The 25,285-nt window shown below is 50.3% G+C and overlaps 1 protein-coding gene across 4 annotated transcripts in view; it reads right to left on the bottom strand.

The window, feature by feature from the left end:
• Nucleotides 1-3,396: 3,396 nt before the first annotated feature.
• Nucleotides 3,397-25,285, bottom strand: part of TRPV1 (transient receptor potential cation channel subfamily V member 1) — a 28,256-nt gene continuing 6,367 nt past the window's right edge. Inside the window, exons 3-15 of one of the 4 annotated variants that reach the window (XM_046677130.1) lie at nt 25,058-25,210; nt 24,437-24,577; nt 23,989-24,287; nt 22,931-23,110; nt 20,293-20,451; nt 18,754-18,846; nt 17,489-17,559; nt 13,077-13,242; nt 12,599-12,665; nt 10,161-10,483; nt 9,123-9,250; nt 8,523-8,638; nt 3,397-4,285 (exon numbers count right to left, since the gene is read on the bottom strand). In XM_046677130.1, coding sequence (XP_046533086.1) covers nt 4,113-4,285; nt 8,523-8,638; nt 9,123-9,250; nt 10,161-10,483; nt 12,599-12,665; nt 13,077-13,242; nt 17,489-17,559; nt 18,754-18,846; nt 20,293-20,451; nt 22,931-23,110; nt 23,989-24,287; nt 24,437-24,577; nt 25,058-25,210 — 2,069 coding nt within the window. In that variant the 3' untranslated portion in view covers nt 3,397-4,112. Of the gene's footprint in view, nt 4,286-5,692; nt 8,353-8,522; nt 8,639-9,122; nt 9,251-10,160; nt 10,484-12,598; nt 12,666-13,076; nt 13,243-17,488; nt 17,560-18,753; nt 18,847-20,292; nt 20,452-22,930; nt 23,111-23,988; nt 24,288-24,436; nt 24,578-25,057; nt 25,211-25,285 lie in introns of those variants that run through there. The other 3 variants (XM_046677129.1, XM_046677131.1, XM_046677133.1) reach the window with 3 other exon arrangements.

The raw sequence follows: 25,285 nt of genomic DNA, 5'->3' as shown, positions 1-25,285 counted from the left end.
CTCGATCCTTCATCACCACAACCTGCCAGGCCTGGGGAGAGGCAGGAGGCGGGGTCAGGCTTCTGACCATGGGGCAGCAGGACCCGTGGCCAGGAAGGGGCAGAAAATCTGGCTTTGTGGCCAATAGGCTTTGGGTGTGAGTGAAGTAGGGGCTGTTTCCCAAAGTTCCCACACACACAGTTCAAAATCTCACGCCCTGAAACTCCACATTAAAGCCCCGTCTCGGACCAAGCGTAGTCCTTCCTTTATTACTCAGTTAATTGCCCCTCCTGACTCAGCCTCTCGCCCCTCCCAGCTCGCTTCTGGTTGCCTCAGAGCCCTGGGGGTTCAGTGGTTGCCCAATTTCAGGGCTTATGTTTTGCCTTGTGTTAGCACATTTTCTCAAAGGCCAGGCTGGAGCTGGCTAAAAAAACCCCTGTCTCCCACCCAAAGTCACACACTCTGCCTGGCGAGGAGTAAGGGGGCCCCCCTCTGCTGTGTGTGGGCCAGGGTCCAGGTTGCCGGACAGACTCAGAGCCACCACCCCGACGCCCACCCCAAACGCATGGAAGCGGCAGCTCCACCCCTTTGGACTGGTCCCCATTCAATCCCATTCAATCCAACACATAGTGGGGATTAAACCCACACAGGCAGGAAAGCAGCGGGCCAGTGTGGGCTTCAGAGCCGGGGAAGGTGGGCCCTGTAGGAGAAGGCTCAGGCGGGAATCCTAACCCCAGCAGACAGGTCATGAGGACAAAGAGGACTCGGGCCACCAAGAAGGGAGGTGGAGGATGGGTTCAGGGAAGAAGGAGCATTTGGACTGCACTCTGAAGGAGGGAGGAGCATCTACAGGAGAAGAGCCGTGGAAGCAGGGACTCAGAGGCAGGAGACCTCAGCGCGTTCAAGGAGCGGTGACGAGCTTGGGCAACGTGAAGTCGGTGGGGTATCAGAGCTGGGCTGCCACATCTGGCTGCAGCCCACTGAGTGGCCCCAGGCCACTGAGTCAGCCATGACCCCTTAGTCACAAAGGGCTGTGCTGGCCCAATCTTACAGGGTATGGGGCCCAGGGCCTTGTTGGGGATGCTGTCACCAGTGTGGTCAGACAGGGAACTGATGGGCTGAGCCAGCAGTTCGAACCAAGGCAGCGCCACTGCCTGTCTGAAGCCCGGCTCCGGCTTGTCTTAGCGTAATTCCTGTCCTGTGTTTGGGCCCCATGCAGCACAGGGGCAGGAGGATGGAGCGGGAGTCCTGCCTCCTTCTGCCAAGCCTGGAGCCCCGTAGAATCCAGTATTGCCTGCTCAGCCTTGACTGCCACGTGGGTGACCGGTAGGACTCATTCATAGCCTGGAAGAACTCACAAACTGCCCTCCACAATCCAGTTCCTCATTCCTTGGTGCAGCCGTGAGCTAAGTTATGCCCAGCCGTCATCAGTGACCTTAGCTCTAACTCTGACAGTGGATGGAACCAGCAGAGCCTAAAGAGGTAACACTCCCAGGAGGGACCTTTCAAACCAGCTGTGCGTGTGGAGCAAAATAACAAGGGGAGATAGGGTCAGGGGTGGGCTGCTGGCAGGAAGAGGGAAAGGGCAGCCTCTGGATATTTCTGCCTCAGCCCTGCTCCCCAGAGGCCTGAATTTCAGGCAGTCCCTAGACATCTGCCAACATACCCCACATGTGCCATTTTGACAGACTGAGGTCAGAGGGGAAGCCTCAGTCAGCAGTGTCTCTCTGAGCCATATCTGTCTGCTGTGGACAGTAAAATGCCCCACGGAGGACACACCAGGCAGGCATCAGGCCCAGACAGCAGGCCCCCAAGGTTCCCCTCAAGAGAGAAGAGGGAGAAAAGGGGTTTCTGTGGGGTGGGTGCAGCCAGGGAGGGGCTGACCCCTTGGCCCGCTCTAGGAAACACCCCACTGGGTGCAGTGAAGAAGGAGGAGGGCCTGGGAACCAGGCAGAGCCCCATCAGCAGCCTTGGGCCTAAGCAGGCCCACTCGACAGTGGTCAGAAGAGGGTCCGTCTGCGTCCTGGCAAGCCCTAGCTGTCCCTGGGCTAGAAGAGCGGAGCAGCCCCATCGGAGATTCTGGGTTGTGGCTCATCCCGCCTCCAAGTGATGGAGGGGGGACATGGAGACAGAGAGAGATAAAGAGACAGTGACAGATACAAAAAGAAAAAGAATGGGCTAGATGCAGGCATGTCCTTTAAACAACCCAGGTTCACACAAAATGCTGTGATCATTCATTTCACAAAAGACCACCACAAGATTTCTCCCAGCTCTGAGCTGGAAAGTTGATCCAATTTGCAGAAACTTTCAGAGACCTGACATCTATGCGACATTTTCTGGGGAAGGCCTGCAGGAAGAGCAACAGGTCCCGGGTCCACAAAGGGAGCCAGAAGCCCTCCCCTCTCCCTTCTGACCGGAGACGGGCCGGCCTGCCCCAGCCCGTTCTCTGCCGGGAAGCCAGGCCTGCAGTTAAGTTCCCGGCTTTAGAGTCAGACTGCCTGGGGTTAGACCCAGGCGATGCTGTCTGCTGGCTGTGTAACCTTATTAACTGTCCCAGCCCCGGTTTTCTCGTCTATAAAATGGAGCTAATAATAGCCGTTTACGGGCTGTTAGGAGGCTTGAAGGCTAACGCACATTGAACACTTGGTGTAAACACTCAATACAGTCTAGCCGTCAGTATTCCTCGTCTATGCTCATTGGTTGTGGTCTGGCCACGGCTCACTTCACACCCGGCCACCTCATTAACAGCCCTCGGGCTCCTCTGTCAGACCTCGTGTGTGGGGGCAGATGTGATGCTGGAGAATGTGGAGGAGGGAGTCCTGGTGTCTCCCTCAGGTACCACTCTCACGTTATGACTAAAGCCCCAGCCTCAGCTAATGTCATCCATCCTTTCATCAACCAACAGCCAACAATTCCGTGAGCGGGCAGCTCATTCCACACTGCACAGACATTCACATAACCCTGCCAGCGACTGGGCCGTCTCTTCTGGATCACTGTTTGTTGAGTTCTATTCCACAAAGTCAGCAAACTTTTCTGTAAAGGGCCAGACAGTAAATATTTTAGGCTTTGCAGCCTATTCGGTCTCTGTGGCAACTACTCCACTCTGCACTGCAGCCTGAGAGCAGCCATAGACAGCATGGAAATGAATGGCCGTGCTGTGTTCCAATAAAAGTTTGTTTACAAGAACAGGTGGCAGACAGGATTTGGCCCACGGCCCACAGTTTGCTGATATGGTAGGTGTATGCAGGAAGGAGTGCCCTCGCCCATGGGTCACAGCTAAAGGGTGACCAGAGGCTTCTGGCCATACATGGTAGTACACACACATGCATGCACACATGGACCACACAGAGCCAATCAGCTGTGCTGGCCCAATGAGTGGCACAAAGTTCACACTTGATATGATACATGTTTGTTTATTTATTCATTTGATGGATGACAGGATGGATGTAAGCAGAAGCATGTGCCACTGCAGGGGGCAGGACTATGGCCACTACAAATGAAAGATCAAAAAATTCTTGCCACGTGGCTTTGGGACATGGTTCTGTACTTTTATTTGAACAGCAATAGAGCTAATATTTTTGGAATCATGATGTATCACAGAAGGATGAAGTCATTCTGAAAAAAACCTGCTGCTGGCAGAGCTGGCAGTGGGGTGGCCTCTCCCACCTCTCTGAGCATGAACGACCTCAGCCCCTGACCACTCTGGACAGGGAGACGTGGAAGAAGGCTTCCGGTGTTTTACATCCAAGGACAAGTTTTGTTCTAAAAGGTGTTTTCCTGGGCTTCGTTTACTTTCACTCCCAATAAGATGAAATCAAAGTTAACAGGAGCGTCACATATGTCCAAGCAGAGAGTCATCATTCGTGATGTTTAATAAAGTCAGTAAAACCTTGAAAGCAAGCTCCTCTCCTGTTGGGAGATCCACCTGGGGACAGGGAGGGTTGGATGAAGATCTCTTCCCATGCATCCAACATGCTTCCCATGGCTTATCTGGTCAATACAGCCTGGGAAAGTGCCTGGGCAGGCGCATACCAGGCCAGGCTGCTGAGAGTACTGGTGCTCCCTACCCAGCCCCCCAGCCACTGTTTGGTACCCCAAGGCCCACAGTGTTGAGAGCCCCCTGTGAGGGTCCCTCACTTCTCCCCTGAAGCAGCAGGATCCTTGCAGATCTTAGCATCTTCTGGCTTGAGGGACCCTGCAAAGTGCCTCAGATGAACTTCCTCGGGAGGGGCAGGGTGTCTTTCTCGAACACTTGCCTCTTTTAAAAGGGGAGCCAGGGAAAAGTTCTTCCAGTTTCTCCCTGAAACTGAAGAGTAAGACATCATTACTGTCTTGGATGCAGCAAAACAACAATAAACATTTATTTGTTGGCCTTACCAATCTCCAGATAATAATCTTTCACCCCATGCTGACTGACTTGCGGCCTCATGAGAGGCCATTGTTTGCCTCTCTTGCCCTTATTCCCTCCCTGCCCTCGTGGAGGGAGAGAGGGTCTCCACAGAGCAACACTGGGCCTGCCCTGGGAGTGGCTCGACACCGGATCGGCTCTAGGGTGATGGACACCAGCCAAAGAATCAGGATTTGGGGTCCAGGCCCCACCGGCGCACAGCAGATTGGGAACAATGCCAAAGGAACCCTGGTGACACTGGGCTCTCAAGTGTGGCCTGATATCCCAGGAAGCTCCTGAAGAGGACCCCATTGTCACCCCATAGCCACCTCCAGCTCCCCAGCCACTTCAGAGAAATGACAGGAAGGGGAAAAGCTGTGCGTGCTCTCCTTCCATCCACCAGAGCCTTGGTCAGCCACGCCCTCTGGTTGGCCACCTTGGATGAGATCTCTCTGGAAAATCAGCCTAAATTCACACCTCCCACCCTCAGGCCACAGTTCAGGCCCCTCTGCTGGTGTCCAATGCAGGCCACATTTCAAAGGCATCAGGAATGCCGGATACTGGGCCCATCGTGACCATTCTAGCTGAATTCTCCAGGTCCTGGTGTTTCCCCCAGGCCCACGGCTGACATTGGTCTGTGCCCCAACCCCAGGCTGACACCAGGCACGAATTGCTGAAGGGGATCCCTCAGGGAACCAGAGCATAAAAGCGGGAGGGCTCCATGGGGAGACAGGCCAGGTGCTCACTGACATACATCTCTGGCTGGCTGGGTGGTAGGGACTCAGCCTCAGAGACTGCCTGGCCCAGCTCCAGCCCCAGGGCCCTTAAAAGAGTCATGGGGTTCCCAGTCCCGAGGCCAAGACCTCCTCAAGTGCTCTCTCAGCTCTTCTGCTGACCAGTTTTCTTCCCTGGCCTTTCTCTCATGCACCCTGTCACCTCCTCCCAATCACACACACTATGTGGGTGGGGGGAGAGCTTTGTCATCTAAATTATCTGACTACTGATTATTGGATTTGTCCCTGTTGCAAAGTTGTATAGGGACGCAAAATCTTCAGGAAACATTCACTAATTAATTATAAGTGTGAAATGGGGGAACCTCTAACCATCCCCCAGCCCCAACCCAATTAACATGAATGTGCATATCCCTGCCACAGGGTCAATGTCTTTATTAATATCACAGTGAATGGGCACATTGTAAACAGCCAAGAACATCATGCAAACATAATGCACATCATCCGCAAAGTGAAACAGCAAATCTTGGAAAGATGTGAGATTTCATGAAATCGATAAGACCAATGATGGAAAACTGCTCAAGCCACGTGCAAAACCATCTTCCAATGGCTCTGTGGCAAAGTTAGACCAGCTAACAACTGAAGAAGAGATCATCAATAAGTATTGTGACGTGACATGGGAAGTGCTTCCAATGCGACTTGTGGAAAAATAACAGGATTGCAGGAGGCCTCTGGGAAAACTGACGAAGCCATTGAGTAGTTTTCCAAAAGGAAGCCTCTTGATAGAGTTCTACTTCCAGCTCTGGTGGGGTATCCAGTACAAGGCTAGCCATCCTGCTGTAAACAATCACAGAACTGGACACAATACATGCAGCAATGTTTTCAGGCACAGGAAAACAGGCAGTGAAAACGGCCATTGCTGAGAGAGGTGACATTCATAAGGTGAGCCCCAGGATGGCCCCAATGTTTTGCTCGGGGACAAGCTCTCTGACTACCACGCAGTGAGCAGGAGTCCAGGATGAGCATGGCAGTGCCTCTGAGCTAAGGAAAAGAGATCAGAGTTTGGGGCAGCTGAAGCAGCTAGAATCTGTGGGACAAGGTGGAGGAGAAGACAAAGATGGGAGCTGCAGTGTAGAGGTCCAGAAGTCTTTGGGACGGAGTGCCCCCAGGTCCTTGGCTGAGCTGGGCTGAGCTTGCTCAGGGTGAGACTGCATGAGGCTTACCAGAGAGTGGCTGCTATGGGGTTGAAAGTGGGACAGAGACACTGGAGGTTGAGCAGCACTGAGGGACACTGGAGGTCCAGCCCAGTGAGAGTGGAGAGACCTCCTTAACACCCTTATCCTACTCTGAGGATCAAACTGAGATGCCAGAAATGCCCTCCTTACTCTACAGCCCTAGAGTAAGTTCTACTCAAGACCCACCCTAACGAACGCTAATACCAAGTCCTGACGAGATCCTCAGTGGAAACAGTCAGGAGGTTGAATCCCACCAGCTTGATGGGACTGGCAAACACCTCGGCATTTCCACAGATCTATCATAATAAAGTTTAAAACTCAGCCTACACAATTTCAAGGTGATTCATCAGTAACTGAACAGCCAACTAGAACAAAAATTCAACCCAGAGTCTCTGCAACACATTCTTCACGATGCCCAGCATACAAGGAAAAGTTACAAGATGTGCAAAGAGACAGGGAAATGTGCCTCACAGTCAGGAAAAAAGGCAGTCAATAGAAACTGACCCCAAGGTGGCCCAGATGTTGGACTTAGCAGATTTAGCAGACAGAGAGAGTAAAGCAGCTATTATAAATACGTTCAGAGAACCAAAGGAGAATATGGTCTTGATGACAGAACAGCTAGGCACTCTCAGGAGAGAAATGGAAACGGTAAAAAATAACAAAATAGAAATTCTAAAAGCAAATAGCACAATACTTGAAATGTAATATTCCCTGTGTGGGCTTACTAGCAGTTTGGAGATGGCTGAGAAAAGGCTCAGTGTACTTGAAGACAGATCAATAGAAATCACCAAATTTGAGGAACACAGGGAAAAAACAGTGAGGAAAAACGAACAAAGCCTCAGAAACCTATGGGACGACATCAGATGGTCTAACGTCCATGTAACTGGGGTCCCAAAAGGAGAAGAGAGGGAGAATGAAGCAAAATAGATGTTGTTCCCCAAATTTGATGAAATCTCCTGATGCACAGACGCAAGAATCTCAGCAAACCTCAAGCAGGATAAAACCAAAGAAAATCATACCTGAGCACATCTCAGTCAAACTACTGAAAACCAAAGAATTCTACACCCAATGAAAATATTCTTCAAATGTGAGGGTGACATGAATGTTTTCAGGTGAACAATAGCTGACGTAAACTAATCTATAGTGATGGAAATAGATAACTAGTTACCTGGGATGGGGAGGGTGGAAATGACCACAAAGGAGGGTACTCTCTGCCTTGATGGGAATGTTTTCTCTCTTGAGCGGGGTGGTGCGCGCCTGAATGTATCTATTTGTCGAAACCTATCAAACTGTATGTGTAAAATGTGTATGTTTTATTGTGTGTAAATTACACCTCAATGAAGTTGGTCTTTTTTACAGTTTATGAAATATAAAAATGAGCGTCCCTATGGAGCGATATCAAATATGATAGATGTAGCATCATGCTGTCAGGCAAGTTGGTCTGAAAACTGACTCCCCTTCCCCCACCCTGCCAAAAAAAGCAAACTATCAACAGTTGATTCATTCTTTGTTCATGTCAAGAATTAGCGACATCAGCCAAAAGGCGAGGTAGACAGCTCCAAACACCCAGGCCTCCACAAAACATCAGAAAAACACGCAGACACTTCGAGATCAACGCTGTCAGCACTCTGGGAGACAGTCCAAGGTTACAGCAACCAAGCCAGCGCTGAATCAAGAACAAGGCTTTTGCTTCTGGCAGTGACTTTCCGCAGGGCTGTTCTGTCCAAGATGTACCCTTTACTCGTCCCATTCTTCCCTCCTCTGCCTGCCTGGCTGTGTCCACGCGAGGGGAGTGTGCACGTGCCCCCACTTGTCCGTAAGCCTCACGGAGCTGAGTGCAGACGCTGGGTGTGAGGAAGGGGCAGAGGAGAGAGGGCAGCCCACCACGAGGCCGGCCCGCCCAGGGAGCTGGATGTGGGCTGAGCTGCTTCCACTGGGGCACTGAGGACAGGTGCGGGGCCAGGGGCGCTGGCAGAGCCGTACGCATGCGCACACAGAGCAGGCAGCCGTGCAGGTGTACCTGAGAGCACGAGTACCCGTGACCATGTGTGAGCCAGTGGTTGACACTGGCGCTGCCACAGCACCCAGACTGTGGGGGAGGAAGGTCTGCAAGGAGTGGGGGACCCCAAGGTTTCATCTGCCCAACATCAGGCCACCTCCATGCCACGGCACCCTCCCCTCATGCCTCACCTCTGCCTGACCGCAGGGAGAAGCTCAGGGTGCGCTTGATGTCCTCACAGTTGCCAGGGTCTTCATTGATGATGCCCACGTTGGTGTTCCAGGTGGTCCAGTTCACCTCATCCACCCTGCAGGGTGAGGAGACAGGGCAGCAGGGAGCTGGTGGCCTGGGAGCCTAGGTCGAGGGCTTGACCCCACGGGCAGTCCCAAGAAGCCCATAGACCAGGATGGGGAGACAGAGTGGTAGGGGTGGGCCAAGGAGGGCCTGCCTTTGGACACCACCCCTACTAGGGGGCCCAGGGACTTTAAATATTGGAGTCTTGGATCTGACCCTAATCACTAAATGACCCCTTCTGGGCCCCCTCATTTTCCAGTATTTAATGTCAGGGTCTCACCAGCTAAGATCTAAGGTGGGTCCCCTAAGCCCACAGCTGAGCCCTGGGGCAGTCCCTGTACCTAGAGCTGGCCTTGGAAGAGTCCTCTATGCCCATGACTGGCCCCAAGAGGGGCTGAGGCAGGCCTCTATACCCACGGCTGGCTCCAGGTGCATCCCCCATACCCCTTAGCTGAGCCCCTGAGCTCCCCAAGCTTTGGTTCCTGCCCAGGCATTACCTGAAACACCACCTGTAGTCGTCCTTGCCATCAGGCGTGTACCCAACCTGCAGCAGCTTGCCTGAGCGGAAGGCCTTCCTTATACACTTAAGGAAGCTCTTCTCCGTGTCCAGGATGGTGATGGCTCTCTGTGGGAAGATACAAAGGGTGGAGGGGCAGAGGGCTCATCCAGGGACTGCCCCTTGTTACTGGTGTGGCTGCTAAGATCAGCCTCTTCAGGGTTTCTCCCAGCCCCAGCACGTCTGAGCTGGACCTCCCGTGGCCTCTAAACTGGGCTTGTTTCCATTGCAGGTGCACACTCCATGGAACAAGCTCAGCCTGCCCAGCCCCATGAGAGATGTGGGGTGACCAGGCCCAGACCCTTCCCTGAGGAGCTCACGAAGGAGCAACATAGCGCAGTGGTTAAGAGCAGGCCTCTGGAGCAAGACTTCAGCGGCTGATTCCTAGCTGGGCTGCTTACTAGTTGCCTTGGACACAGCTACCTAATTCCTCTATGCCTCGGTGCCTTCATCCAAAACTGCGGATAGTAATAGTACCCACTTGATAGCATCGTTGTGAGAATTAAATGAGAGCACGTAAGTGAGACACACAGAAGAGTATCTGGCATAGAGCCAATGCCACTTAATAAGAATGATAGCTCTATTATTAGTTGGGAGGGCAGATGTGGACCAGGCGGTTCAAAAATGCGGCTGTCAGGGCCCACCCCATATTAGCCACCCACTCTGAGTTTGGTCTCTGGTGCCCACCCTAGACAAGTTCCTCCGAGGTGGGCACTGCACAGGGCTAAGCCCTTTATCTCCTTCCCTCGAGGACCACTTAGCCCACGTAAACACAGTGTCTATAAACACCAGCTGATGACCTTGCAGGAGGAGCCAGAAGGGAGTTGGCTAAGGGAGATGCTGCTGCTTGACCCCCCGGGCCTAGCTGGACTTTCCACCTCCTCCTCAAACCTGCAGGGGCTCATGCGCCCAGCTGTGTTAAGCAGCAGACAGAGAAGCTGACAGTCTCCTGCTGTGCGCACCCCACCACCTGACCCACCTGCAGCTTCCAGATGTTCTTACTCTCCTGCGAGATCTTGTTGACGGTTTCCCCCATGAGGGCGATGAGCATGTTGAGCAGGAGGATGTAGGTGAGAATCACGTAGGCCAGCAACAGGATGATGAAGACAGCCTTGAAGTCGTAGTTCTCCGTGAACTCCAGGTCGCCCATTCCGATGGTGAATTTGAACAGCTCCAGACACGTGGAGTACAGGCTATTGTAGGAGCTGTCAGGTGACCGGCAGCCATGCCCTCGCCACCTGTGTGACGTGGATTCAGCCAGCACGGAGTCATTCTTCCCGTCCTCAATCAGTGTCACCACCGCTACAGGGCATGGGGAGGGAGGGATGTGGCTGGATGGAAGCCAAGAGCCCAGGTCCCCCAATATACACACCTGCTACCCCAGGATGGGTCTGCTGCGGGGATGCTACTTGGCTATGCAGCACCTTTGTGTGAATTTAAAAAATAATAATAATAATAATAAGCACCCTTTTCTTCAAAACTATCAGAAAATTGTCATAATATACTGTTTCGTTACAATAAGAACTTTATCATCATCTGCTAGGAAAAAAATGTTGAAATAAATATACAAATCCAGATTTACAATGAGAATACAGCCACCTTTGTGCAGTGCACAACATGCCTAATCTTACATGTCAGCCCTGGATCCACGCCCAATTTCTCAGTGACACCCTGTCTGCCTGTGCCTCTTAGAGGGTGGCCCAGAGCCAGCCCCTTCCAGAACTGTGGGGGCTAAGCAGTTCAGAGCAGAATGGCCTCCTGAAGTATTCTGCACTCTTCTTTGGGAAATGTAGTCCGGAGCCTGAGAGCTTCTGTGGCAGTTGTGTCCTGTGGTTACTGCATATCCGGGATCCGCTAACCCCTGGGGCCTAACCCCTTCCCGTGGCTACTGACCCCAGGGCCTTCAGACCAGGCGCCAGAGCCCACGCCAATCCATACGAGGCAAAGCTCTAGTCAAAGCCGCCCCTAACTCCCAGACTAAGCTTCCAAAACAGGCTGCAGGGCGGGGCCGGGGGAGGGTATAACGTGCGAGCCGTGTAACTGCAGGACTCAGAGGAGGATCAGAGCAGAGCCAGGTGCTCAAATAATTACGTGGATGTGTGAAAAGGGCACAGGAACCAGCTTGAAGAGGCTCCCAATGATAACTTCTCAGACGATTTGAGCATCAAAGTAGATGATAATAGTAAGGAGTTATAACCATTTAACAAAGTGAGAATCCATCAAAAAACAAAAAGAATCTACGAGGCCATACTGATGTCAATAATTAAATGTGGGAGAATGGAAAGTTCTTCCTTACAATAGAATGCCAGCAAACAAAGGCAGAAGAAACAAAGTCAGAATGTCATCATTTGGCAACTATGAGGATTAGGTGATTCCAGTGAGAACCAGCAGTGGCTGCTCAAACCACTGGGAGAAACTTTGATGACAAACAGGATGTTAGACATAGTGTAAAGCATCTCCTCACAAATTACTAACCAGTTCCAAAGGGAAAGATAAAAACCTGACAGGGGAGAAATCTGGCAGAGTCACCAAAACCAAGCAATCAAAGTTAACCTCACCAGAAATGGGACGGTCAGTGCGAGACTCCCGATACAACGCACTGAGGAAGACACACGTTCCCTCCTTGATATTCTTACCGAAGATGCGCACCTGAATCGAATCACGAGGGAACATCGGACAGACCCAAATGGAGAGACACTGCACAAACTGGCCTTTATCATTAAAAATGCCAAGGTCACAAAAGGCAAGGAAACATTGAGGAACTGCTCTAGACCGAAGGAGAGGAAAGAGCCTTGAGAAATGAATGTAATGCATGATCTGGGATTTTCTTTCTCTGTAAAAGACATTATTAGGATAATTGGTGAAATTGGAATAAGGTTGTTAGATTGGCTAATAGTACTGTATCAATGTTAATTTCCTGATTTTGATCATTATACTGTGTTTATGTGAGAGAATGTCCTGCAGTATTTAGTGGGAAAGGGCTGATTGTGTCTGCAATTTACTCTGTTTTCCTTTCAAGTGTGTGGGGTATGTGTGTGTGTGTGTGTATGGAGTATAGCAGGGAGATAAAGTGCTAAAAATGTAAAATTTGGGGAATATGGGCAAAGAGTGTAGAGGGATTTGTACTATTTTTTGCGACTTTCTGTAAGTCTGAAATAGTGTCAAAATAAAATTTAGAGGGAAAAAAACTGAGCTAAAATGCAGCTATCCTATAGGCAAGCAACACTTTGTACTTCAAAAATTAAATGATTTATGAATCCCATTTCCAGGTTCTCCTGCTCATTTCGGCGTGCTCAGTGTCACCTGCAGACACACACCCCACCGGGCCCCTCCTCACTCAGCCCTGCAGAGTCCTCTCTAGGGAAGCTGGGGGAGCAGGAGCCCTGGCTTTCTACCAGCCCCGGCCACGCCTGTTACCTGTGGAAAACCCGAACAGGAAAACGAGGTAGACAAACATGAAGCGACACAGGTCTCTCAGGATCATCTGCAGGAGAGAGCAGGCTTGTCAGAACTGTGTCGGGGCCCAGGCAGGGCCAGGACTGCGTCAGCCTGGGGGTTAACCTGGAGCCCCAGGGGAGCCAGAGAACATGCAGGAGGGCAGGGTTTGGTGGCTATCAGCTCCAGTGTCATGAGGGAGTCATCCGCAGCTCCTCAGGGCCTTTGTTCTGGAGAGGGGGGCCTGGTATACAGGGGCGTCAAGTTTCAGGGGAGCACCAAACCTAAGTCAAGGCCAAATTGCCTGATTCTTGAGGAATTCGCTGGGAAAGTGGGTCCTGAGCCAAACCAGCACTTCTCCAGGCTCTACATAGAGTAGACAGAATTTGTGGGACCGTGACCCCCACACTCACAAGGTAAAGTGGCTCTTTAGAGAACCCACTCGGGCACTGGCACCCACCTTCTCGATCATGACGGCATAGATGCCCATCTGCTGGAAGCCACGGGTATAGTAGAGCATGTTGGTCCAGCCCATGGCCAGGGAGAACACCATGGAGGCCACGTACTCCTTGCGGTGGCAGAAGTATAGCACCACGGTCCCCAGCATGAACAGCGACTGCACAAAGCTGAGGGTGGATGGACAAGGAAGCTCTGACTCAGGGCATCCAGAGGCCTGGCACCCCCACACAAGAAGACCCCAGCAGCCTGGGCCTCTCCTCAGAGATACAGACCAAAGGCTGTGGTGGGAGGTAGGCTGGGGGTCCTACCTCCTTCAGGCCGTGGTTCTAAGTGGGAGCAATGTCACTCCCAAGAGGGCAAATATTGGTTTGGGGGAGGGGGTGGGTGTCTTAAAATCTTATTTTCTTTATACAAAAGCACAGATATAAATACAGTACATAAACAGCTATACAGTATATTTGTGGTATTAGTTTCATGGGAGGGGCAATTAGGAAAAAAAGTCTAAAAAGGCAGTAATGATGAAGTGCTGAGAAACACTGCTTTAGCCCCAACAACGTCCCTGCCCAATCCCGGGAACAAGAGCCTCAGGACAACAGAGAACCTAGGAGGCCTAGGCCAGGCCACGCTCTCCCGAAAAACCACGGGTACAGTCTGTTGGTCATGCCCTCAAACTCAGGACCAGAGCCAGGGAAGATGTCCCTCAGCTCCTTATTTGGGTGGGGGTTGCCCAATAGGAGGCCTGGACAGGGTGGAGGACATCTGGACGGTCCTATGATAGAGTCTGCTCAGTGGTCCCTTCTGCACTTATTCATCCCAGGTCTCCGTGTTCATCACGGCCTCTGCCCAAAGGTCCCCCAGCTACATGTTCACTGTCGACCACCTCACCTCCCGTCTGTGTGAGAGAACCCAGCCAAACAGGCCCTTCTGCTGATGTGAGGCTACTGAAAACTGAAGTCAATAAACTGGCTCATCAATGGGAGTTCTACTGCAAAGAATAACTATTCCTCTGCATTTGCAGAACCGTGGCCAAAATATGAACTAATGCCAGTTGAAATAGGTAAAGGGCTGCCTTGGGTGGCAAATGGAGTCCCCACATAGGGATTTTGGAAGCTGGGAAGCAGTGGACAAATGGAAACTGACTTGGCAGACCCAAGAGAGCCAAATCTGAACCCATGGTGGGGAAAGCTGAGCACCCACTCTTTAATCCAGGAGCCTCAAAAGACTTCGGGACCTCTGGAGGAGAGGCAAAGACACCTAAAATAAGGAAGAGCGGAGGTTTTTCTGGAGAAGATAAAACAGAGAGTCTTTGGACGTAGTTTCATCAAACACCAGTGAAAACATTGGAGTTTTACTAAAGACAGGAGACAATGTGATTTTTATACAATACAGATTACAGAAAGCCCTCTTTTCCACTTGGCTCTCAGAAAGCTGGCGGCCAGACTTTGTCCCTCCAGTAGAAGACCAAAAAGATGCAATAGACTGACTTTGGATATTCTCCAATAAATGGTTAATCTAGACCAGCCTATAGTGAAGCTCAAAATTGATAAGCCCCATTCACACATGAAGAGCTTGCAACCAGCATTTTAGTCCTCGACTCTTAATGACGAGCAGACATCAAAGATTTCCAGATATCCTGAGGACAGCCTCCAACACTCCAAAACAAGCAAAGGAGAAACAACAACTTGGATAAAACCAAAGTTATGTAAAAAGAAGAAAAATTTACCAAAAACTATCTTAATAGCTTTAGAGCAACAAAAGAAGATATTACATCCATGAAACAAGAATAAGGTGCTATAAATAAGGAGCAAACAATTTTTTAAAAGAGCACTTAAAAATTAAAAACGTATTATCAAAAATAATAAACTAAATAGAAGGGTTGGAAATTAAAGTTGCTTTGAACCCAGAAAGATGAGCCAAAGATAAAGAGAGAGAACATAAGTGAGAAAATACAAGAACTAGTTCAGGACTAGGTCAGGAGGTTCAATATACAAATGACAGGAGTTCCAGAAGAGAGATCAAGAAATAATTCAAGAAAATATGCCAAAAATAAAGAACATAAATTTCCACATTGAAAGAGCCCACTAAGAGCCCAGAACATTGGATAAAAACAAATCCAATTAAGACACATCATTAAGTTTCAGAACACTAGGAACAAATAGAAGATACTAGAGATTTACAAAGAGAAAAACCAAAACAGGTCTTAAAAGACATCCAGAATTAGAATGGCTTTGGACTTGTCATCTGTAATACTAGAAGCAAGGAAATAATGGAGAAATAACTTCAAATTTTTAAAGGAATTTTATACCCAACCAAATTATCAATCAAATGTGAAGTTATAGTAGAAATACTTCCAGACATGCCAGATTTAAAAGAAATTGTACTCCCCCTTCCCCACTATGTGCCTTCTTTCTTTGGTTGAGGCTGTCCTCCCCCAAAATGAGGAAGTAGATCAAGAAAGAGGAAGATACAGGGGTCAGAAAATAAGAGATCCAAGTGAAGAGGGAGTTAACAGGGATCTCCAAGGTGCTAGTGAAGGGATAATACCCTGGATGTTCACAGGGGAGCAATGGGACTCAAGAATCAGGCACGGTGAGAGCTGTTATCACTGTGCCTTCTGCCATTATACCACTTTTTTCACCAGATGGACATACTGAAGAATGTGCTCAAATAAAACAAGGGGAGAAATCAAGAAAGAGACAGGAACTCTAACCCAGGAGGAAAGCAAGATGAATTCCAAGGTTGGCAGCAAAGAGAAGTCCCAGGATGACAGCTAAGCAGCCAGCCTAGAAGACAACCAGCCCAGTGAGAGATGGATGACAACGCTCCAGGAGGAAATCCCTCAAGAAAAAAATATGAGGAATCTGATCATACAATTTATGTGATTAATTTTGAGGAAAATTGTACCCAGAGGCTTCAAGACGTGGGAAGAATTAACAATGGGTACAAAGAAAACTAAACAAATGCAAATGAGGTAATTATTAACTTTAGAAGAAACAAAAAGAAAAGAAATGCTATAGTATATTGTGAAACTCAACTGCAAATAATATTTGCAGAAGCATAAGAATGTAAATACTAAATAATGAGTAGAACAAAAACTATTACAAACCATACTGGAAGGCTGGAGGAGGGTAAGTAGTATAAGATGCTCAGTCTCATCTACCAGATGCATAAATGTCAGAAGAAAGACCTAAAAGAATGGAAGGAGGATTCCACGGAATGGGAAGGGTGGGGACACCCAACTCCTATATGGGCTATAAGCTTTTTAGTACTTTTTAAATTTTTACCTATTTGCATGCATAGCTTTGAGAAAATAAAATAACTTTTAACATGCCCACAATGGATCTTCCTAGGAACAGAATCGAGTTCATTGGTATAAGGTTTGGTAGGAGAACATTGCCTCTCTTAGTAAAGTAAATCAGCACTGTGCTAACCTTAGACCCTGCCCTTGAATTTGCTATTTGGGGCTAAAATGTAAGTATCTCAAGATTATGACCAGGTTTGTGAGTCATAGGGACCAGCTAGCTGCAATAGGAGGAGAAATCAACTCCTTGCACTTGCCAGGAATAGAGAGGCCCCAGGAATGAGGGAAACCTGGAGATCAGAGCAGAGGACATAATCAGAGATCCCAGGAGAAGGACCCTTCCCCATCTGGAAGCCCGCTTTGTATTCTGGGCCCTCCAAGGGAAGCTCATAAGGTTCGAGGTTATTTTATGAAGGAAGGAGGTTCTCCCTGACATCCACATTGCTTTATAACTGTGTTTTTGCTTATCTCTCTCCCCTTGAAGCCATGATTCTCAATCAGGGGCGATTTTGTACCCCTCCCCTAAGTGGGGGGAATTTAGCAATATCTGGAGACATTTTTGATCATCAAGACTGAGGGACACAGAGAGTGCTACTGGTATCTAGCGGATCGAGGCCATGGATGCTGCCAAACATCCTACAATGCTCAGGACAGCCCCCACAACAAAGAATTATCCAGTCCAAAATGTCCAGAGGGCCAAGGTTGAGAAACACTGCCCTGCAGACTGGAAATTCCTTGAAGGAAGGAACCATGTCTATTTCATCTCAGTATTCCAGTGCCAACTCAGGGAATCCCAGATGGATGGACAAACAGATGGGAAAAATGAACTAGGGTACATCTAACTCAGACTACAAACTACGTGAGCCCACGGAACACGCCTGTCATTCGCAGCACCTGGAACGTCTCTGGCACAGAGTGGACCTCAGTATTCATTCACCCAACAAACGTTTATTAAGTGCCTTACATCATTCATTCAACATGTCTGTGAGGTCCTACTATGTTCCAGGCCCAGCAGATGTGAGAGAATGAGTGAGAGCTGATGGCTATAACCTCGGAAGTGGGCCAAGAGATGCGGTCTGCTATTGAGGCATAAGAGTCAAAGCATCACTTACAAGAGCATCTCACTGTAGCTGTCCACAAACAAGGTCTTCAGGGACGGCCGCCTCTGCAGGAAATACTGAATCTGCAGGCAAAGACGAAGAGTAAGCTCCCAGGAAACGTTAAACGGGTGAGCAGCCAGAATGCCTCCTAAAGGGCGCTACAGGGGAACACGGGAGGGAGTGTGTCAAAGCAGAGATTACGAAGAAAATGGAACGGGGTGGGTCAGGTTGACAGGGTCATGCTACACGACTCCGTCAGGAGAGATTTTTAAAAATAGAGAGTGGAGTTACAACTATACCTAAAAGCAAGGCAGGAAGGAAAATCACCAAAATGTTATCAGTAGTTGTGCTTGAATGATGGGATTGGGCAATTTTTTTCTTCTAATTTGTGCTTTTTTTCCTAATTTTCTTTAAGAAGTGTGCATTACAGTAAAAATTCTTTAATCAGCTTCCACTGAACTAATTCACCAGATTAACCAGTGCCCTCCACTCCCTGAAAACATTCTGACTGACGCCCACAGTGAACGCTGATGGCTCAGCGATCCTCCCCAGGACACCCACACGCTCTGCTCCCTCCACCAGTTAACCCTGTTTGCCAAGAGTACTTTTTGCCCACTGCACTTGCTATCGTGGCTTTGCATTTTATTATAATATAAACTACAAGTGTGAAATTGAAGATAATTGTTTCCGTGAAGACAGAGTCCGACAATTTGGAAATACTCCTTAAAGGTGAGCTACTAAAAAAAAAAAAATGGGTATAGCTTAGATCAAAAAGATTAAGGGGAAAAATCACAACAATCTCAAGCTATTTGTACATGTAACAGTTGTCCCACATTCAAAGAACAGACTGTTCGTATACTAAAAGAATGACCAAGGAATGTGCATGTACAAGTTTTCAGTTAAAATAAAATGTTTCCAGTATATTGTAGATTTCTTTCATTATTCTGAGCGTTAATGCACTGTTTGGATGAATTAACTACCAGTCTCTTAAGCGGCTTCCACTCTACTTCTGTAGTTAGATATTACATTCGGTGGAGAGCCCTGACTGTCTGACTTCGAGCATGATGGCCCTGCGCCTGTGGTGACCCACTGAGCAGATCCCCGCCCCCCAGCTGTGAATGCCTGGACAGCGCTCAGCTTCATCTGTGCATCTCTCAGTTCCCCAAGCAGGGCCGTTACGTGTCTGACGGATTAAAAAGTGAGTGAGCACTGAGTGAGTCTCTTGGCTTTCTGTTTTGGCGATAATGGCAACTCACAGTGTGGGAAGGAATGCTTACCCCTCGGAAAAAAAAGTAGACTCCCCCTGATACAGAAAGAATCTCTCCAGTAACTCGGAAATAGTCCCCAACGGTGTTCAATTTAAAGGGAGGCTGCAAGGTGCAGAGAAGTTAGTGACTTCACTCACTCATTCATTCATTCATGCAACAAACATTTACCAGGTGCCAACCCTGTGCTTAAGACCCAGCCCCTGCCCAAGAGGCTCAGCCTCCATCAGGAGAGAAGGACACAAATGAGAATGCACTATTATAGGGACACCTGCCAGGAGGCCCCTCTGTGGGACCTGATTCCCAAGTGGCACTTTCAGGTGCCGAGTGGAACATCCTTACAGTGCTGTGCTGTCTCCCGGACAATGTCCCAGCCCAGAGCTCCGCTGAGAGGAGGCGGATGGCTTAGATGGAGGTGCTCTTACAGACCCAACGCCATATGCTTCCTGCTGCCCCCACAGTCCACGGTGAACACCTGGTCTCCCAGGACTAACAAGGTTTCCCACGGATGGCGGAGGGAGAGACATCCCACACACACGTGTGTGTTGTCCTTGTGTTTCAGCCACCATTTCCAGGAGTGGGTTTCCTTTCAGCCTACCATCGATGCTTCGTAAGCACTAGTTCACTAGCTTGTCTTATTAGCACATTTCTCTTTTCTCTAAAAATTAAGTCACTTAATGTCCTTAATACGTAGACAGAAATCAAGTTTCACCTAACCAGGAAGTTGAGTTTTTAAATCAGATTTACAAATAAGGCACCTTGGAGATAAAGACCGCAAATTAAGCACTTGGGTATTGAATGGAAAGGACTCAATTCAGAAACTCGAGGGAGTCCGTGGCTCCTGGTAAAGAAATCCTGGCCTTAAACTGATTTGATGCATGGCCCAGGGCCTGGCATAGAAGAAGTACTCAAAAGTATATGTCCAGGGGCCGGCCCCATGGCTGAGTGATTAAAGTCCCATGGGCTCCACATCAGTGGCCCAGGTTCATGGATTCAGATCCCAGATGCATACCTGCTCCATTCATCAGTCATGCCATGGAGGCATCCCATATACAAAAAATAGAGGAAGATTGGCATGAATGTTAGCTCAGGACTAATCTTCCTCACCAAAAAAAAAAAAAGTGCATGTACAAGGAACAAATAATGAGCAAGTGAGGGAACAAAAGTGGGCAGGTGAACAGATGGCAATGGATTCATGGATTCTGCCAGCCCCTGACCTGCAGACACCCAGCTGGGCGAGGGGAGAGATGCTTTAGAGCCCTAATTGCTGCATTGTTTCTAACTTAGCACTCCCCCTCTGCACTCGGAGACCTCAGCGACCACATGCTCAGCCTTACAGACCAGGAGGCTGAAGGAGGGGCTGAGAACAGGAGCGGGGGTAGCTGCCAGGACAGCCTGAGAGAGGGAAGACACGGATAAAAGATCTCTAGGTGATCCTTCCATCTCTCCAGTGAGCCAGGAAGGAGTCCAGGGCCTGGCCTGAGGTCTTGGGGGTCTTATAGGAATGCCCACTCCCTCTCCCCCTGCCGCCCTCCGAGCCCCGGGCCACACCAAGCCGTCCACAGGCCTGTAGTAGGCGACCGTGGTGAAGATGATCATATACAAGCAGTAGACGAAGAAGTTGAAGTAGAAGATGCGCTTGACGAATCTGTCCCACTTGTCCTGCAGGAGTCGGTTCAGCGGCTCCACCAAGAGCATGTCCTGGCGATTCTAAGGGGAGCAAAGAGCAATGAGGCCCACTCCCTACCAGGAGCCGCCCCACAGAGGTGCTGCTCACACCTGCATCTCCGCACAGGACGAGGCAGGACCACACTCGGGGCCCGAGGAGCAGATGAGGGTCACAGATCTGAACCAGAGGCTCGCTGCCTCCACCCTCCGGGCCTCAGTGCCCCTGTGTGTGCAGTGAACGAGGGGTGGAATTGGACGAGTGACCCTAAGTGCCCCCGACACTGAAGGGCTCACGGTGTTGCCGGACATTCTCTGCCGTTCTCTCTAATCACTCAAGAGAAGCCACCTGCTTATTATTCCCACAAGAATGGGAAGAGGCTGGTGCAGGCAGAGCCTGGCATCAGACCGCTCAGGGAGGGGCCGAGGGCAGGCAGGAAGGGGCCTCTAAATTCCCTCATTCTCACATTTCCAGCCCTGGGTCAGGCAGGCTATCCTGGCAGGAGTGTAGTTACCTATGCATGAGATTGAAGGGAGCCAGGAAGCCTTTCCTGCAGTGGCTGGGCCCAGGGCCAGGGATACCGTCATTACAAGGATGCTTTGGGGCAAAATTCTCATACCCAGGAAACCTCTATTAAAGTTCAAGCATCTCTAGGATGCATGAGCCCAACCCGCAGCCCAAGCTTGAGCTCCCACAACGAAGTCCCTGTTCAGTGTCTTCTTGAATACCTTTGGGGATGGGGAGCTCCCTGCTGCCTCAAGAAGCCTGTGGAGAAACGCTAAGTATCAGGAAGATCTATTCTCCGGAGCAAAGCTGGTCTTCCCTGCTTTCCACCAGGGGTCCTGGCTCTGCGCTCAGGGGCGCCAATATTGTATTCCTGGCCCCTGAGAGCCTTCAGAGATATTAAGATGGCAACCATGGCCCCAGAGCCTTCTCTTCTCTAGGTCAAACACTGCACTCCTTTCTGAGGCCATTTCCTACCCAAGCCAGCCTTCCTGGAACACTTGCATCTGGGATTCTGAGTCAGAGGCCCGGATTCAGCATGGCAGCCAGGTGGGGGCTGACAGGGCAGAACAAAGTAGGCCAGGCCTCTTCCTCCCCTGGACTCTGCCCCTGTGAATAAGCCTCTCCCTGTGAGACATCATGGCAGCCCCTCATCACCGAAAGCATAGACTGATATCCCCTAGTCTCCTTAGGGGCTCAGAGTGTCACCTTAGAAAGAGCAGACAGGGACAGTGGCCTTTCAAAGGAGTGGTGGCAGGACAGACTTTTCATCAAGTGGAATTGGGACCCTCACTTGGAAACCAAATAATTACCTAAGATGCCTCCCTCACATCCACACAAAAATTAATTCCAGATAAATTAAGGAGCCAAACATGAAATACCTCCAAAGGAGCTAAAAGAAAATATTGAAGGCTATGCGTGTAATCTCAAAGTGGAAAAGACCATGCAAAGCAAGACACATGTCGCAGAAGCTAGAAAAGAAAAAGGCTAATCAACTTGACTCCATCAAATGAAAACGCTTTATAAGCAAATGATGCCACAAACGAAGTTAAAAAGACAAGAGGCAGACTGGGAGAAAATTAAATATTTGCAACATATGCAGTAGAGAAAGGATCAGTTCAATCTATAATAAGAGCATCTACAAACCAAAAGGGATGAGACCAAAAGCCCGATAGAAGAGATGGCAAAGGATAATGAACAAGAAATCTACCAAAGAATAGGAATGGTCACCAAACATGTAAAACAATGCCCGACATCATGGTAACCAGGAAAATGAGAACTAAGACATCAATAAGATAGCATTTTTACCTCCATGGACTTCAGCTAGTTTTTAAAAAAAAAAAAAAAAAAAAGATTGACGACACCCAGGTTGGCAAGGACATGGGTGGATGTGTAGCCACTGGTAGTGGCAGGTGCATGGATGCAGTCTTTTGGGAGGACAATTTGGCAATAGTTATTAAAATATTAAAATCTACCTGCTTTTTGACTCAGCAATTCCAACTCCAGGTATCTTTCATAGAAAAATTCTCAAACCCCTACCAAGTGGCCTGCAGCATTGTAGTAGCAAGAAAAACTGCGACTAACTCGAATGTCCTTCTCGGGACATTGACCCATCCCCACTATGGAATCTCATGCAGCAATCCTCTTAATGAAGCAGACCCACATGGACTGATAAAAAACTGTCTACCAGACACGCCATTGAGTGAAAAAGCTGGTTGTTCTACATTAGGTACAGTATGATCCCTTTTGTGGAAACATAATGAAGCTACATGCTTTTCCTATGGTACAAAAGGAGGATTCTTTTTGTCTGTGTACTTCTGAAATATTTAAGTTTTTACAGGAATATCGTGATGTATTGATTGTATGATGAAGGGAAACACTCAGTGGGAATGACTCGGGAGATGAGGCTGCAGGGCCTAGGGCCCGGGCGGCAGGCTTTCATTGAAGGGAGGACAGGCAGGGCAGGACCAGGGCCTGGGGGTGGGGGCCGGGGTGCAGTGAGACTGGAAGCCCACTCACAGGGGTCTCGCTGCTGCTGTAGGCGATCACCTCGAGCACTGAGTTCTTCTCCCAAGTGTCAATGCAGGACAGGTCGTAGAGCGAGGAGTGCACAGGCCCGTAGGCCCACTCGGTGAACTTCCTGGACAGGTGCCTGCACTCGGGATCCCGGATCTCCCTCTGGAGAATGTAGGCCAAGACCTGCCGCAGGGGTACAAGAGCTTGTAGGGGGCCAGCCTGGGGCCCTGCCACTGCCTGTGTCCCCATCGGGCCACCAGCTCTACTCCAAGAACACTTTTGCTTCCCGGCCCAGTTGGAGACCCCACCCACGCCCCAGGAGAGCCCCTACCCCCATGCAGCAGCCTGCTGACCACCAGCAAGATCCACCTGTCCACTGCTTCAGACCCCAACTGCAACCACATCAGACCCATCACCTGACCACACCGGGCCCTAGTTCTCCCGTCTCGCAGTTAAAGACTGCAGTGGGCCATTCTAGAAAACCTCCAATCAGAAGGAAATAAAGAAAGTCCAAGAAGTAAAACCAAGGTTACAAACCCAGTCTTCTCATCCTAAGAGGCTCAGTATGAGCAGGGACAAACTCCTAGAATCTCCTGGTACTGAGAAGCACCCCCCTCTCCAATTCCTCACTGCCCAGCCCCACCATCAGCCTTCAATGCCCCTGTTTTGGCCCGAGCCTGCCCTACCCCAGACTCTCCCCTTAGGACCCTCCCTATCACCCACCTGCCATGGAAAAACACCAACAGCGCCTCTTTCCGTTTCACCCTCGGCTCCACCCACCCCCATCCCAAGCCCCAGCACCCTGCCCCCACCCCACCTTGTTGGTGATGCTCAGAGTTGGAAATCAGAGATGGCCATGTGTGTAGTGCTGGGTTCTCCTCAGCGTCTCACAATTCCCCTGGCTTACTCTAACAGCTCCCTGCCCAACCTCTACTGGTTGGTGTGACAGCATCAGGGCTCCACACTGGCAATGCCAGGCGCCCGCAGTGAGGCAGGCAGTCCCGTCCCACAGCACCCTTGAGAGTCACACCCCCAGCTCGGGGGCAAAGCCCCCTCCCTACCCCGATCTTCCCGCTCCCAGCAGCCAGAGCCAGCGGAGTCAGCCCCTTCTTGTTGGTGAGCTCCTCCAGCTTCAGTGTAGGATGGAGCTTGGCCCCCAGGATCAGAATCTCGTTGTACATGCTCGTCACAAACTTGGTGTTGTCGGCGGTGTTGTCAGCCACCTCCACTAGTGCATGCAGCACCGAGTTGCCCACCGAGTCCCTGGCACTGATGTCTGCTGGCTGCCAGGAGTTCTGCAGCAGGAACTTCACAATGCCCAGCTGGTTGGTGCACGCGGCGAGGGAGAGGGGCAGCTCACCTGCAGCCAACACAGGTACTCGGTGGGCCTCAGGAATAGACTGGCTTGGTCCCTGGACCAACCAGCCTCCAACTCCCTCTGTCTCCATCCCCCACACCTCCCCTTAGCAATTGTCAAAGAGCCAAGTGTCTACCATGTGGTCTCCTTACCAAAATAGAAGCCAGGCCGCCCTTTGGTTTTCTTAAAGAAGTCCCCATTGGCTGCAGCCTGGACGTCTGCCCCATTCTCCACCAGGAGGGTCACCAGTGTCATGTTCCGCCTCTCAATGGCAATGTGCAGCGCCGTCTGGCCTGTGGAGGATGCACACTGTTGTTTTTGTGCTCATAATCCTGTGGGGGTGCCCGGGCAGGAGCTGGGGGAGGGCCTGGGCAGAAAGTGCCGGTTGACCACTCCCACCAGAGGAGGCCAGATCAGGATCCCCAAAGGGGACCCAGGGAGTCCCTGAGGCAGGAGTAGAGACCCCCAGAAACAGGAGGAGGCAAAATTGACCAACAGCAAGGAATAGTAGCAAAGAGAGAGGCCATGACTTCCAGGGGCAAGGAATACCAAACCCACAGAGGGGAGGACAGGCCCTCAGGGCCAGCAGAAACCAAGCCAGCACGTGGGGGAAGCAGGGAACCCCCCACCCCCACTCCCAAGGACCAGGAGATGCTGATGCAGTGGCTGGGACAGGGAGTAAGGAGCTCAGAGGCTGGCCCACGCATGCCGGTGCCCTCCTGGATCCAGGTGTGCTTGTGGGCAAAGCCACGCCTGCCCCACACCCTCCTCACCCTTGTAGTAGCTGTCCGTGTAGCTGGCATTGACTAACTCCTTCAGGCTGTCTGTCTGCCGGGCAATCTCCAGGAGCAGGGGGATGGTGTCATTCTGCCCATCATGCAGGTTGAGCATGGCTTTCAGCAGACAGGTCTTCCCTGTCTCGGGGTCTGCAAGACAAAGTGAGGTTCAGAGTAGGGCGCAGCAGCCGGGACCCCTCCCAGGCACCCACCCTCTCCAGGGCC

The sequence above is a fragment of the Equus quagga genome, chromosome 11 (genome assembly GCF_021613505.1).
Source record: "Equus quagga isolate Etosha38 chromosome 11, UCLA_HA_Equagga_1.0, whole genome shotgun sequence".
NCBI classification, from domain to species: domain Eukaryota; kingdom Metazoa; phylum Chordata; class Mammalia; order Perissodactyla; family Equidae; genus Equus; species Equus quagga.
The sequence above is the reverse complement of the archived record's forward strand: the minus strand, read 5'-3'. Positions and strand labels throughout refer to the sequence as shown.